The sequence below is a fragment of the Prenolepis imparis genome, unplaced genomic scaffold, assembly GCF_030444845.1.
Source record: "Prenolepis imparis isolate NDT839.2.m4 unplaced genomic scaffold, iyPreImpa1.0 SCAF_5, whole genome shotgun sequence".
Lineage (NCBI taxonomy): Eukaryota > Metazoa > Arthropoda > Insecta > Hymenoptera > Formicidae > Prenolepis > Prenolepis imparis.
Genome location: NW_028141163.1, coordinates 17,999,598 through 18,014,494, shown reverse-complemented (window position 1 = coordinate 18,014,494; position 14,897 = coordinate 17,999,598). Strand labels below are relative to the sequence as shown.

At 41.5% G+C, this 14,897-nt stretch overlaps 1 protein-coding gene across 2 annotated transcripts in view; it reads right to left on the bottom strand.

Moving 5' to 3' along the window:
• Positions 1-12,759, bottom strand: part of Glut4ef (Glucose transporter 4 enhancer factor) — a 96,069-nt gene extending 83,310 nt beyond the window's left edge. Inside the window, exon 1 of one of the 2 annotated variants that reach the window (XM_083038931.1) lies at positions 11,263-12,759. In XM_083038931.1, coding sequence (XP_082895057.1) covers positions 11,263-11,655 — 393 coding nt within the window. In that variant the 5' untranslated portion in view covers positions 11,656-12,759. The remainder of the gene's footprint in view (positions 1-11,262) is intronic. The other variant, XM_083038932.1, reaches the window with a different exon arrangement.
• Between the last annotated feature and the right edge of the window lie 2,138 nt (positions 12,760-14,897).

Genomic DNA, 14,897 nt, shown 5'->3' with positions numbered 1-14,897 from the left:
GAATTCGAGCTCGCGAGTCGAGAGAGAAAGGTGGACGATAACGCTTGGCTGCGATGGCGGATTATATCATTTATTACATCCGGCTTTTGTATAAAAAAAATTCGTCGCGAATATAATCAAGTTTCTACAGCGCTTGATATGTAATATAGAACCGTATCGTGAGTGTTACGGTCGGTTCTTTTGAACCGCACCGGGAATATCGGTGACGCTCGTTCAAGCTCGAGTGGATGAACTTCCGCTTACGTCATAAACTTATCGACTGCACCGGGGTTTTTCTTTAACGGCGAACCGAGTGGCATTTAGAGCCCCGTTATGGCAATTCGAGTTCTTGAGATGTCTTTTTTTTCAGAAACCAATCGTTAACGCGTGAATGGTCTCGGGTTAAGGAAAAAAAGGTTTTGCTCTATATTTTTTATAAAACGGTAAAATATAAGCGAGGCACAGTAGCTTAATTTGCAAAAATTAGTAGAAAATTTACTCCGTATTATAAAAAACTCTACTGAAGAGACAATTCATATTATTTGTCCGCTGCTCTTTTGTCTTTGCCTACTATAGTACTTTAATTACTATTTATAAGTTTCCAAGCATTTCTCCCTTCACTAAATATTTATACGTCACAATAGATTATAAATATAAAGATAGTTGAAATTATTTGCAAGAGAATAATTCACGTATAATCATGGCGTAAGAAAAAAAATTTTTTAGCGCGTGATGTGATTGCGGATTAATATCGAAAGAATTCGCGTATCGCGAAATAATCGCGAGAAAGCATGCGATGTCGCAAGAAGAGATCTTCGAGTCGTACCGTGACGACTCGAAGAAATTAAAAAGAGAAAGATTTAGAAATCGAACTCGCGACACAGACAATCCTTAAGACGCGTAGTTAGTTAAGTTCATCGACTTCTTCTCGGCTTATACTCTCAGCTCGTGGCAACAGGCGTGTCTGATTATATTAATAAAAAGAAAGTCGCGCGCGCTGCTACACGCATGGCCGACGCGGGTAACAGAACTCTGGTCGAAGAGCGCGAGCTAAGCTAGGTGTCATAAATGTCTTAACATTCACCAGATGCACTTTCTAGAGACGCTTTTGAAAAAAAACACTAGAGTTATAGCTACTATTTGTAGTAATAGTCGGGCAATAAATCATAGATAACATTTAACATATCTCGTAAGATTAAAAGATGAGCGAGTGTTGGATAAGTTTATTCTATTCACAAATCTATTATATATCTATTATATTACATATATTATATTATACATATATTCTATTCTATTTTATTTTTTAATTATATCTATTATAGTTATATGAAACATATTTTTTTAACATATTTTTTTCTGCTTTTATTTAAAAAAAAATTTTTATTTAAATTGAAATGATTAACGTACTTTAAAACGTGCCGATCTGGTAAAATGTGTCGTTTAATGTACAACGTGGGCAGCTCCGGCGCACTTCTGGAGCGACTTTTCTCTCTCTCTCTTTCTCTCTCTCGCTGCTGTTTATCATGCGCTTAGATTCGCTATTACTCGCGAACAACGCGTGCACACACGCCGGCGATGCTGGCCTGGTTTAATAGCGTGCAAAGTAGATATCCGCGATCCATCTTGCGTAACCTATTTACCGACCAAGTGATGCGAGCACGTATGACATAATTCAGCGCACAGCGCCGAGAAATCTCTCATATAATCGCGAATACCGTTTCAGACAATGCGACAGTTTGTCTCTGCAATTCGCATTCTTGACCGTACATTTAACGTTGAACGATCAATATTAATTTTAAACGTTTAATTTTATTTTGATTTTATTTTTATTTGCGAAACATTTGACAGTTGCGGTCAAGTCATAAGATAATTTAATTTTTTTAATAAAACCAAGATTATATATCATGTGTCTTTGTATATATGTATAATATAGAGTTTTACGTAAGAAAATATTCACGGTATCGTTTTCCAGTCTACGTAACTTTCTCAATATATTTTGAAGAAATTTAATTGCCCGTTTTATAAACACCTCACATATCGCATTTAGCACGAGGATGTCATTATTGTATATATTCGCGAAACGATAATTTATTAAAGATATCGTATGGCCAGGGGCAAACTTTCTCCGATCGACAATGAATATATATTTCTTTCTCGCTATTCTAAACGAGCAACCACGATATCTAAACCGGATGTAAACGTTCGCTATCCGTTTCGTCTTGTCGCAAAAATTTCCGATCCGTGAAAAGTGAAAAGTATAATAATAAACGCGAGCAGACCCATCTCATGATGGGATATTTAGCTTTTAGCTTCGCGATATCCCTGACAAGACAAGAGAGAGAGAGATTAGATTGGCCACCTGCCGTCACGTGGCGAGAGCAACTGGAGCAATGAATTATGCGTTGTTGGATATCATCTTGTGGCTGTCGGCAGCTGTGTTGGATGGACGCAAGAGTTAGGCTCTCTTGCACCAATCAAATGAACTGGCATTCGCGAATAAGCCAGGAAAAGCAAGAAGATATTAAAACTCCAGAGGCCACACGGGAGAGATAAGACGGAGTTATTTGCCGGAAGCGTTAGCCCCCGGCCCAGATAATGCGGCCCGATTGCGCGGTTTACGGAAAAACATCCGCAAGAGACCTTCCTTTGCGCGTCGCAAAAGACAGACGCGCCGGTTAATCAAATATTTGTACAATAATCTCGCAATATACGGATATATACATATAGCTACACGCACACACATATATGTACACAGTCGGTATAATTTCCGTTAATACGCTCTGTAATATTATCCAATTACTAGTAATACTCGTAACAATTTCTGCGGTATATATATATATTTGTGCGTAGCTTGTCTTCCGATACTGGGTCAATGACGAAACAAAGTACCAGATGGGCTAACGTTTCTGAGGCTAACCAATCAACGAACGTTATTCAAGATTACGAATCAACATTTTATACGTACATTTATGAGAGGAAAACATCAATATCAATCATTTACAAAATTAAAAAGAAAAAACTTTAAAAATCGCGAAATTAAAGGAGAAGGACCCACAAAGCCGGTTTTTGGCCCCCTCTGAATTTCATTTTAAAATATCAGAAACATTTTATTTTTGTAAGAACTATTGAAATCAGGTGATTTTAGGTTAAACGGACATATTTTGAAGCCTGGTAACATCAATTAATACCATTTTTACCATCAACGCTCTTGTGCCACCTACACATCATTTCCTTACATTTTATGTGTGTGTTATGTTGTATTACATTTTAGTGTGTAAAATAACAATCAAATCAAATACTTCATATTCTTTAGTATCAGCATTCTTTTAGCATAACTTTTCCAAAATAAATAGCCTATACATAACATACCTAAAATACGCTGATTGCTAACTGAACACATCCATCCCCATAATCATCTAAATCAGCTAAAACTAATAATATATAAATGCTTTCAACTTTTTTCTCCACCTGAAACACACACAACACAAGTGTAAGATGATGGCACAAGAACGTTGATGGTAAAAATGGTATAATTAATCGGTATTACAGGCTTCAAAATACGTCCGTTTAGCCTAAAATCACCTGATTTCAAGTTCTTACAAAAAATGAAACGTTTCTGATATTTTAAAACGAAATTCAGAGGGGACCGAAAATCTTATGGATCCTCCTCGTTTCGGACGCGATATACCGATATATGTCGCGCTATTCAAGTTCGCGGGATGCATGCAACGATAGTTATACCTCGACTTTATGTATGAACAGTCGTCCATTCGCGGTCAACACACCACGCCGGTAGAACGCGAGTCCCGCACGCACTCGATGCGTTGTTTACGTCTCGCGTCGTCGTCGTAGTCGCGCGTGATATGTATGTACTCGTATGTATTATAATTGGGGGCAGTCAGGTTCGGCTGGCGGCCGGCCGGTGCCGGGATGTCTATCTTTGGATTCACGCACGAGAGGAGCGCGCGCGCGCGCGTGGATTCTCTTACTCAATCGGCTCATGCCCGTCCCGTCCCATCGTACCCGTACCGTGCCGTACCGGTGATCGAGCGGCGAGTGACACCGTTAAACGTGGCCATTATTTCGCATGCACAGCCGGATATTTCCGTGGCGCGGCCGACCGGCCGGCCGGTGCACTTTCCGCGAAGCGGACTCTAAAATCGCGTAGCGCCGCAGAGTTCCGCCGCCTTCTCCTTCTCCCGTTCGTCATCGCGAGGGAAATACATCCGGAGCCCCGCGGCGGTACTCAACCGCGGCCTTTTTTTTCGCTGTCTCCAGCGAATGATACCCGATACCGCTATTCGCAAATTTCACCGCGTTTAACACGGAAACGCGCGAAAAACTGTCGACATGCGAATGTGCAATATTGGTTTTCAAAGTCTCTCGATGACGAAATTCCAAATTTTACAAACTCATCAAATTTTATAAATTTTAAAAAATCTTAATCTGTTTTTTTTTCTCTTATCTCTTCGCGATGATAACTATTAACTATGGATATATTTAGGATAAAAAATAAATATATTTAATATATAATAAATATGGAAAAACAATATTATTCTAAATATAAATTTAATTATTTTCCAGGCAAAAAGATTTATAATTAATTTCAGTCATTCGATCAATGCTTACTTTTATTTTAATCCGTTCTTTTAATAAAATACATAATAAAAGACGAAGAGTTTTTTTTTATCGATAGAAAGTTCTTTATCGCGTCTCTGGAAAGATTTTTAATTACAAATTTAATTTATATCTTCGAAATTATTTGAAATGTAAATTTTATGCAAAAATGTTGTGTATGTTTACTTTACGAAAAGCACTCTCCCACCGCGTGTTCTTCGAGCGCAAAATTTCGCCATCATTTCGTTGCAATAAAATTCGCGATTCAGCAGTACTCAACTGCGTTATGCATGACCATCCATTGGCCTCAGTGTTGACGCTTTACGTATTTGAATGACTTAACCTTGCAAGATTGATAAGTCATGACCGCGGGTAGTGAAATCTACACCTCTCTCGGATGGAAAAGTGACGATTGATCGAACGACTGAAAGATGCGTTGTAAATGTCGTTGAGATCTTTTGGCAATGATGCTGTAGTATTAATCATTCCTGACATATCAAACCAAGCGTTAAATTTAATTACTACTTAATAATGTTGCAATTAAAATCTTTACGCATATATCACGAAGAGTGCAAGTTTTAATAATTAAAACAGGTTATTAAATTTTATATACTTTCATCTCAACTTTTTTGTATATAAATTTTAATCGCACAACAAAATCAAATTTTTTCTACAATTTCTAATACGCACCAAAAAAACATTTGTAATACATTTTCTATTATCTTAATCATTTACGTTTTACGTCATTAACCTTTAGCTCAGCTGTTTATACGTCATTAACATGGCAGGCTGCGTAATTTGTTCGATAAAGATTCTCTTTGTTTTTCTTTGCTTTTCCTTCAATATTAATTGTAGCATTAATAAAAAAATTACATATATTTTTAAATATTTTAATAAGTAAATCTGAAACTTAATTTTTATCGACAATTATACTTTTATGTTAAAAATTAGCCTAATAAATAGATGCTAATTTATGAAATTATATGCATATGCATAATTATATACCGAAAGCGCTATTCCAACGTTTATTTCGAATACTTTTGATTCGCGCCGAACAGTTAAAGGTTAATAGTGAATTAACATTGCGTCGTAAACTAGTTGCGTACGAGTGCGTATGAGGAAAATATATCCGCGTCTCGCGCATAAACTTGTTACGCGCAAGAAGATATCGCAGAAGCTTCGAAAATCACTACCTACACGTATTTTATATTAACGAGCTCCACTATTTATCGATTCACGGTTGAGCGACCTTCGGCGTCGTTAAAACTCTGCCACACGCGCGCACCCGTTCTCCTCTTCCTATCTATATTATACGCGTAAACAAATGCCTAAGAGATATCTCGCGTTTGAAGGATTGTAACTACGCCTTGGAATTCTATCGAGCTATTAATCGCGGCGCCTCGTGATTAGAGCCGGCGTGACAGGAGTTGTACAGGCCGGGTCATAAAAACTTCTTATACGATTCTCCGGGAATAATCGAGACGGCGCATTCGATCGCTTTATACGCACGTGTGCGGAAACGCGACGTCTCGCAAAAATGCAAGGTTTCGCGAAGAAAAAAAAATTTACATGTAACAGTTTACCTCAAACTCGAATATACCTGGTGATAGCGACACTTTGCTCCAAAATTCTACGCTATGCAAAATATCACGCATTTGTCGGAGGAATCCAATCGAATGTAAGTCATAAATGACGCGTCATAGATGATCGAGCGATTCCGGCAAAATGACATTTCGATGTGCGATACAGTCGGAAAAGAGAAGCGGAGGGGAGAAGAAAGAAAGAGGAGGAGGAAGGGGAAATATAATACGTAATATAAAAGCCGCGAAAAACCGGACGCGTTGTGTACGGATACGGCTCGTTTTTCCACAACACAACACGGTTTCTGCGAAATGGAGCCGCGCGCCGGTCACGCCTGAGCTGTCTAACGGAGGTAGAGAAAGAGAGAAAGAGAAAGAGAAAGAGAAAGAGAAAGAGAAAGAGAGAGAGAGAGAGAGAGAGAGAGAGAGAGAGAGAGAGAGAGAGAGAGAGAGAGAGAGAGAGACAGAGAGAGAGAGAGACAGAGAGAGAGACAGAGAGAGAGAGAGAGAGACAGAGAGAGAGACAGAGACAGAGACAGAGACAGAGAGAGACAGAGACAGAGACAGAGACAGAGACAGAGAGAGACAGCTAGAGAGAGAGATTGCGTTAATGCGTTTCACGTGGGGTCACCCCCGGTAGCCGGTGCACCGAGCGAGTACTACCGTATCCGCTTCGCGCGCGCATAAAAGCGCGCTATCGCTTCGCATACGAGTGCGTGCGAGTGCTGCCGGCCAGTGCCTCTCATTACGAATCTTAGCGCGCCTATACGTAGCGGGATCGCTACTACGTGTATATTCCTTCGACACGCTTCACCGAGCTTAATGGTATATACTATATACGAACCTATACCTAGGGGATAAAACTCCCTTTGTCAAGAAATTCTGACGTAGGAATACAAGCTTAATAAGGGAGTCTTTAATAAGGATTAGCGAGCAGTATTACGTAAATGGGGAAGATGAGACCTATCAGTCGTTGCAAACCGATTAGCAAATGTATTATTACAAAATTCAAACGTCAGTATTATTATTTGCATATATATACAGGGTGTCCCAAAAGTCCTATACAACAGTCAAATATCTCGAAAACAAAGGCTTTTTGAAGAAAATGTTTCAAATAAAAGTTGTAGGGCTTTAAATGGCGCATTAAATAGTAATGTTAGTGTGACTATAAATAATACTGTTAAGACCATGTAAAATTTACTTAAAAATTTTTAAATAGAAACCCTTATTTTTGATTGTATATTCTTGTAACTGATCTCGAGAGTTTTTCAAAACACTATAATAAAGTATTTTTTCATTCAGTGCGTTTCGAATTATAATACTTGAAGTTTACAGTCTTTTGACTTAAAATACAAAATATTTTGTAAAATATTTAGTTTTCGATAACTTTACTTCAATACTTTTATGCATAAAATAATTGGACAAATCATTGGTGTAAAGAAAACGCATAGTTATTTTTAAGAAAATGTATACAATTTGCAATATATTTTTTTCTTAAAAATTATGCGTTTCTGTACATCAACTGATTGGTCTCATTATTCTGTGCATAAAAGTATTAAAATAAAATTACCGAAAACTGAATGTTTTGCAAGATATTTTGTATTTTACGTAAAAAAATACTGTATCTTTCAAGCCTCATATAACTCGAAAAATACTTAAAGAGAAAAAACTTTATTATAATGTTTTGAAAAGCTCTTAAGATAAGCTACATGAATATATAATCAAAAATAGGGGGTTTTCATTTAAAAGTTTTAAAGTGAATTTTACGAGGCCTTAACAATGATATTTATATAGTCACACTAATATTACTAATATTACTACTTAAAGCGCCATTTAAAGCCCTACAACTTTTATTTGAAACATTTGTCTCAAAAAGCCTTTGTTTTCGAGATATTTGACTGTTGCAGGACTTTTGAGACACCCTGTATAGTGAGTTACCGTTCGTTAAATCGCTACTATTTTGTGTTGAACAGAAATATTCTGCCGAAGACAAGAGCCTGAATAGAGTACAAAACGTTTGTTAGCGTTTGGAAATTTTTAGTCGACGGTTTATTCCTCGCGTTAGGCATTTATCACGGCGTACTGCGTTTTCATGAGCGTGCAAAAATGCATGCGGCGGAATGGCCCGTAATTCGAGCCGAGAGAAAATTGACGGATCGCGCGTCGTGTACGGATCGTGTGACGTCAACGACGCGGAGGAGCGTTTTCCTCTGTTAACCCACTCGTTAACCCGTCCGTTCCTATCGACTTTCAATTTTACCGTCTCGGGTTCATAGCGCGAGATGTTTCTTGGTCAACTTTGTAAAACTGTATTTGGACGTCGCACAGCGACATCGATATAATAATTCGATAGTATTAGAGATGTAAATAGAAAAAAACTAAATCTTTTTTAAACTACTGTGTTTTGTGTGAAAAAAGCAAGTCTTGTTTTATTTCAAAAGTTTTGTCTTGTGTGTGTGTGTGTGTGTATATATCTTTACTATTATTAAAGAATATCAAAATCTTTGGCTTCCACCATCTAATCGCAATTCACACAAATGTGAATAAACTAATAAGCTAATTAATTCTTTTTTATTTTTTTTTTTAAACAATTTTAATGGACTAATGAAATTTTTACGCTTAAATATCAAACACGACGTCATTTGGACAATTTTCAATTAGATGCATAATAAAAATTTTTATTATGCATCTAACTAAAAATTATCCGAATCATATTGCATTTAATATAATTTTCCGCAAAAGCTTTATTATTCCATTAAAATTATTTTCAAAAAAAAAAAAGATAAATTAAAAATATAAAAACTTTAGTTTTTTTATTATATTATAATAAAAAATATGATAAATTATATTATATTACAAAAGTAATGAAAAAACACGTTTTTTTCAATGTTTTTTTTTTACATCTCTAAATAACATGTCATATTGTTTTAGAAAGAAGATTTTGACAATTAAATTACTTTATATTATTCTCTATCAAATAGGTAATATTGTGTAAGAATGTATTTTATTTTAATATATATATACTCGAGTCGCGTTTTTAATATTGGTTTCATTATTACGACGCTAGCTGCGAGAATAACAATTTATATATTGAATTTTCTAGATATTTAATAAAATTTTTAAAATTATTTTTTACATTTCAATAATAGCTACAAAAAAGATAAACAAGCATACTGTATACTTGTTTGGAATATTTTTCATCCATTTTTCATCAAAAAGGAGAGAAAGAGAGAGAATAGGTATCAGGTATTTTTTTACACATGTAACTTAATAATTAATTTAATTCGATCGTCTAATAAGCGGAAATAATCGGCGGATTAAAAAAAAACGTAAGAGCTAAAGATTAGAAATGCGATAAAGATTTAAATATTTCAAAATTTACTTTGTCTCATCTCATTAGATTTAATACACACACACACACATTTGCACGCGCGCGCGCGCGTTTACATGTGTCATCTGCTCGATCGGAAGGCTTTTCTGCCGAAAATGACGAGATGAGAAGGGAAATAGAGCTAAAAGAGGCGCGGCTGGATTCTCCGGCGTGTGTCTCGAAGCCAGGCATCTAGCAACGCGTTCGAATCGGGATGCAACGCGTGGTGAGGTGAGGAGCTACCCTCCCTCCTACCCATAATCTATCCCATCAAGCGCAGGGAGCGAGAGGAGAGACCGCGCGCTCATGCGCACCACGTAAATGGGCCAGCCACTCGATCGTCCACTTTAGGAACGAGGTCACGAAAATTAAATTTTCTGATTAACGACACACACGCGCGCGCATCGGCGCGTCGTCGGCCGCGGCGGTTCGCGCGTCGACAATTTTACGATTCCTCTTTCTTTTTTAATAGTTCGCGGCCCGTATCCTCTTCATCTTGTCGCCGTTCGCAAGAGAGACGCAGCGAAGCAACAGCTTTACAAGGTCGTCGTAACTCGGATTATAATATCTCGGACAGCGCGTCGCCGCGTTTCATCGCGAAGGGGAAAAAATCGTGGCATGTGAATCTGACGAAATTAGATCACGCGCGGATCTTATGATACTGGCCGTTCGATGTTATCGGACGAGCGTGTTGCTCCGTTATGGAGCGCTCGCACGATCATCTCGCGAAACGGACGGGATAGCGCGCGCGCAAGCGCTCTCTTTAACGGGGCGCTAATCTGCGTTCGAGCGAGCGAGAGAGAGAGAGAGAGAGAGAGAGAGAGAGAGAGAGAGAGAGAGAGAGAGAGAGAGAGAGAGAGAGAGAGAGAGATACCCCGGGATATGACGCCACGGTATGCCCGCATTACGCCTTCGATTCGTTAATCTTTTCAAGGATCGTTAACCCGTCCGACGCTAAGAATACCCCCCGATCGCATTGTGACATGTGCGTGCGGCGTCTATACAACCGGTTCCCCCGGTAAAACGTCGCGGAATCCTCTTCCTCTCGAGAGAATGCGTCTTCTACTACGCAAATAAAAATGCAAAGCTCCGCGCGACTTTCGATCTTATCGAAGTTTATTTTGAAATGACTCTCGGAGAAATGGAACGCCAGTTTCTTTTAAGAATGCGCGTCCCATCGCGTCTTAAAGCTGAGTTGGAAAAAGTACTAAAGTCTCCTTCTCGATGCACAAATTGCGCATGCAATTTTGTTTGCCTCTCTTTCAAGAATTTGTACGAGTAAACTTCAGCAGATACCGTGAAATTTTCTCAAGTTTGCGGAATAAAAAATATCGCTGTAATTAATAGCAAAAAAAAGATTAACAACATTGTTTTATATAAATCTTTTAATTTTATATAATTTTTAAAATTTTACTAAGCACTATTGATACTCGAATATTTTTCCCATGAAAATGCACGGTATCTGCTGAGAATGAACCCTCTGAATGAAAGCCTCTCGCGAGCGATATTCATCGCTGATTTATATATACATAACTAGAAAAATAATTTAAATTTTTATAACATTAGAATTAACACCGCGTAATTTCGCGGGAAATAATGTCAGCGATAAATTTTGTCACACGTGTGACGCATACACATTGAGAAGAACTTTGCAAACTTACACACATATATACGTATACATACATATATACAGTACACATCATAACGTAAACTCACCTCCTGTCCGTTCGGTGCAATGACCACGTCCACTTCGTCTAGATGCTGGCGATGTTCCGTGACCTCCGCGTGGATCTCCCTGCCGTTGTACGTGAGATAAACCTTCTGACCGGGTACCAGCCGGGCGCTGGTGACGGAGCCGAAGCCGGGACCGATCAGGTCGCGATCCGAGTACTCGGTGTTGGGGCTCGGCGGCCATCCGCCCGGAACGGCGTCGAAGCGCACGGAGTAGAGGGTCTTCGGCGTCACGCTCTTCTGGCCCGGCGGCGACTCGGCGGTCTGCGGCGTCTTCACGGCGTAAATGGCGCCGCTGTAGTACTTGCCGTCCTCGCCGGGAGCGCACACCCTGGTGCCGATTATGCTGCGCTTCGCCAGCCTCTTGCCCGTCGACATTATTCGCTGCTTCTGCCGATGACGCGATATCACTCGGGGTGTCTGTGTGTATATGCGTGGGTGTGTATATATGTATATCTGAGCGTGTGTTACTCGCGAAATCAAATCGATAGATGAGTCGATCGTGTCTTTCTCTCCGCGGACAACTTCACACTTCTCTTCACTGGTTCGCGCCAAGTGTTCTCTGTCACACTTTTGATAATAGACGTTCTATTTTTTTCTCTTCACTCGCGATAAACGCGTGTAGCACTCACCGTTCAACAACAATGTTCGAAAAAATGGTTCACGATGCCGGAGCACGAGGAGCACGGCACATCCACTCGCGATGATCCACAGTCACAACACCGGATGGGATGCGAAAGCACGCGCGCGAAGATCGAAAGTTCAAAATTTAAACACGCATGCACCCCCGAAAGGACGCTGGCTCTCACGAGCGAGCGACGAGGGATGTCACTCGGCCACCACTCGATTAAATTCCAGAGAACGCTCTCCCTCTCTTTCTCTCTCTTCTTGCCCGCTATCTCTATCTCCCTCTCTTTAGGTCATCGTACCGTCCAGCTTTTCGTCACGCACCGATCACACCGGTATATGCCTGCCCGCCGATGGCGGTGGCAGTTTAAATTTGCACGAGAGGGGAAAAGGTATCGCGGTTAATACTCTCTAGACGCTGGAGGGACGCGGCGGCCTCCGCGGCCTGAACACAGAACTCAGCGTATCAACAAAGCGGCGTGCACCGTCGCCCGCGTTCACCGTCACGCCGTCCGCATATTCGAGGCACTTCGTGATCGATTCGTGGCGATGCGTTGGCGTGGACACGCTGGCTGACAGCATAATAATAGTACGGGGCTGATTCGCGCCGATGATAGACGGAGGAAATCCGTAGCTAGACGACGGGTCGTACGTTTAACAGTGATTCGTACGGGAGAAGGACTCGCGGTACCCGACATGTGATGCACAGCTGAGCGACCGGGAGGGACTGAGAGGATAGACTGCGAAGCGGCTTTCACTGCGCCGGCCGGCCGCCCGCCCGTCCGGGAAAAACAGCTGATGATAACAACAAAGCCACGTGACCCGGCCTCGAGCGCCCATTGGTCGCTCGCTCTGACCTACTTACTCTGATTGGCCCTCCGCCCGGACAACGAGAGAAACGGGAAAAAATCGCAGGCTCTAGAGCGCTTAGGCAAAGGCGCCTGCCCGACGAGACGCTCCACTCCGTTCTCTCCCCCCTCCCCTCCCTTTCCGCCCGGTCTCTCCCCTCTCCGATGTCCTCGGTCGTGCGTACTCGGCGTTCCCGGCGTTTCTGCGAAGCGACGCCGACTTTATGCGCCGATCTTTTGCACGAATATTCGACGCGAGGATGATGCTTCATGCTTTCGGTTCTTGGGAATCGAATTTCAACGAATGGACGAAAGTATGGAATTATTTTTTCAGCGTATTCGTCGCGCGAGCGGCGATCAGCTGTTACGCAAAATAACGCCCAGGCGGTTGTGTTTCGCCGTCAGCTGAGACTGTCGGTGACGAAACGAGTACGAGTGGCCGGCCGCTCGAGTCAAAGCACCTAGCTTAGCGAGATGCTCCCACGCGTTGCTCATCCATACCATACTGTATCGTGTTTCTCGCGAAATACGTCATATTTCGTCGAAGTGCCGTTACGAGGGCTCGACCGTACGCGCATCGCAAGGCGAAACAGTCTCGGTGACGTTCTGTATCGCGTTTCTGCAGAAAAATTCGAAAAGCTTTCTGCTTCAGCTGTCAGAGTCGAGCGGCCATTTTGCGTCAGCTGAGTCGCTCCGTGACGACATGCGGCGAGTGGAGGGTCTGCGCGTGGGAAGAAGGGACGAAGCGTTTTGCCAGCGGTAGACATTTTTGCGAGCTTATCTTTATCTTTCGCGTAACAACGAATGTACGCATCGCACACCTACAATATGTCGTATCCTTTTTTCATCCTTTCTCGCCAAATGCGAGAGAATCGAGCGCCGAATCGAATATACTTGAGAAAGAGAGAGAGAGAGAGAGAGAGAGAGAGAGAGAGAGAGAGAGAGAGAGAGAGAGAGAGAGAGAGAGAGAGAGAGAGAGAGAGAGAGAGAGAGAGAGAGAGAGAGAGAGAGAGAGAGAGAGAGAGAGAGATGCATATATGTGTGCGGCGAATCATTCGCTGGCCGGCGAGACGCGAGAGCCGAGGGGAGGGGAGGCGCGTCAGCTGAGGGCGCCAGTGACGAAACGCGAGAGTGGACGGTCCGCGAGAGCTCTGTGCGATGATGATGATGACACAACGCCGTTCCGTTCCCCGTTCCCGGCGTCGCGCGTACTCCGATGCGTAGTAAAGGCATTTTTCCTCCAACGGGCCGAGATGAATGTTCGCGTCTGTCGAGCGCAGCGCGAAGAGGGACGATGACACGTGTATTTATTAATGCCGGATTAATTCGCGACCTTTATATAGTTCGTAATCGATCATCCGCCCGGTCGCGCGAAGGTAGAGGAACGCTTTCCCAGCGTTGATCGCCATGGCATCTCGATGAGGACGCACGATGAAAATGGCCGGAAGATGTTACGATAGGTTGGGGGGATCGGGAAGGGAAGGGAGAGAGATATATGTGCGAGGAAAAGGGAAGGGCGAACCGGCGAAATAGAAGGCAAAACGGTCCACGCGCGCGTTCCCAGCAGCCTATCCTAGATTTATTTCCGTGGACGCGTTGCGCAATATATGCGCGCCTCGCTGGTTAGCCTCGGCGTAACCGCTGACCCCTCATTATAAGTACGGAAGACGCGCCAAAGGGTAATGAGCGTCGTTTACCGAAAGCCCCCGATGATTCTCGTGGCCATCGTTAATGTGTCGCGATCCCGATGTCTCTGTCGATTCTTATAGCAAGCGCAAATTCCGTTTAAATTCCGCGTCACTACGACGAATCAGATTTATTGATAGCAATATTACAGTACTCTGCGTTGATACCACTGCTTTATTTTTGAAACATGATGTTTGGCCTCTATTATGTTAGTTTGGTAACAATAAATATAAGACAAAACTTTTTTTCTTTTATCAGAAAGGTCGTACAGTAATATTATCTGCGAGTAATATTATCTCCTAGAAAATTTATTTAGATAAATCGTTGTCAACAAGAATATTTCGAAATCATAAGATTACACTTAAAGGCCACAACAAAGCACTAATTTTTTATAAAACTTTTCATATAGACTATATATAATATATTTATCTCTCTAGTACTCTGCGTTGATACCACTGC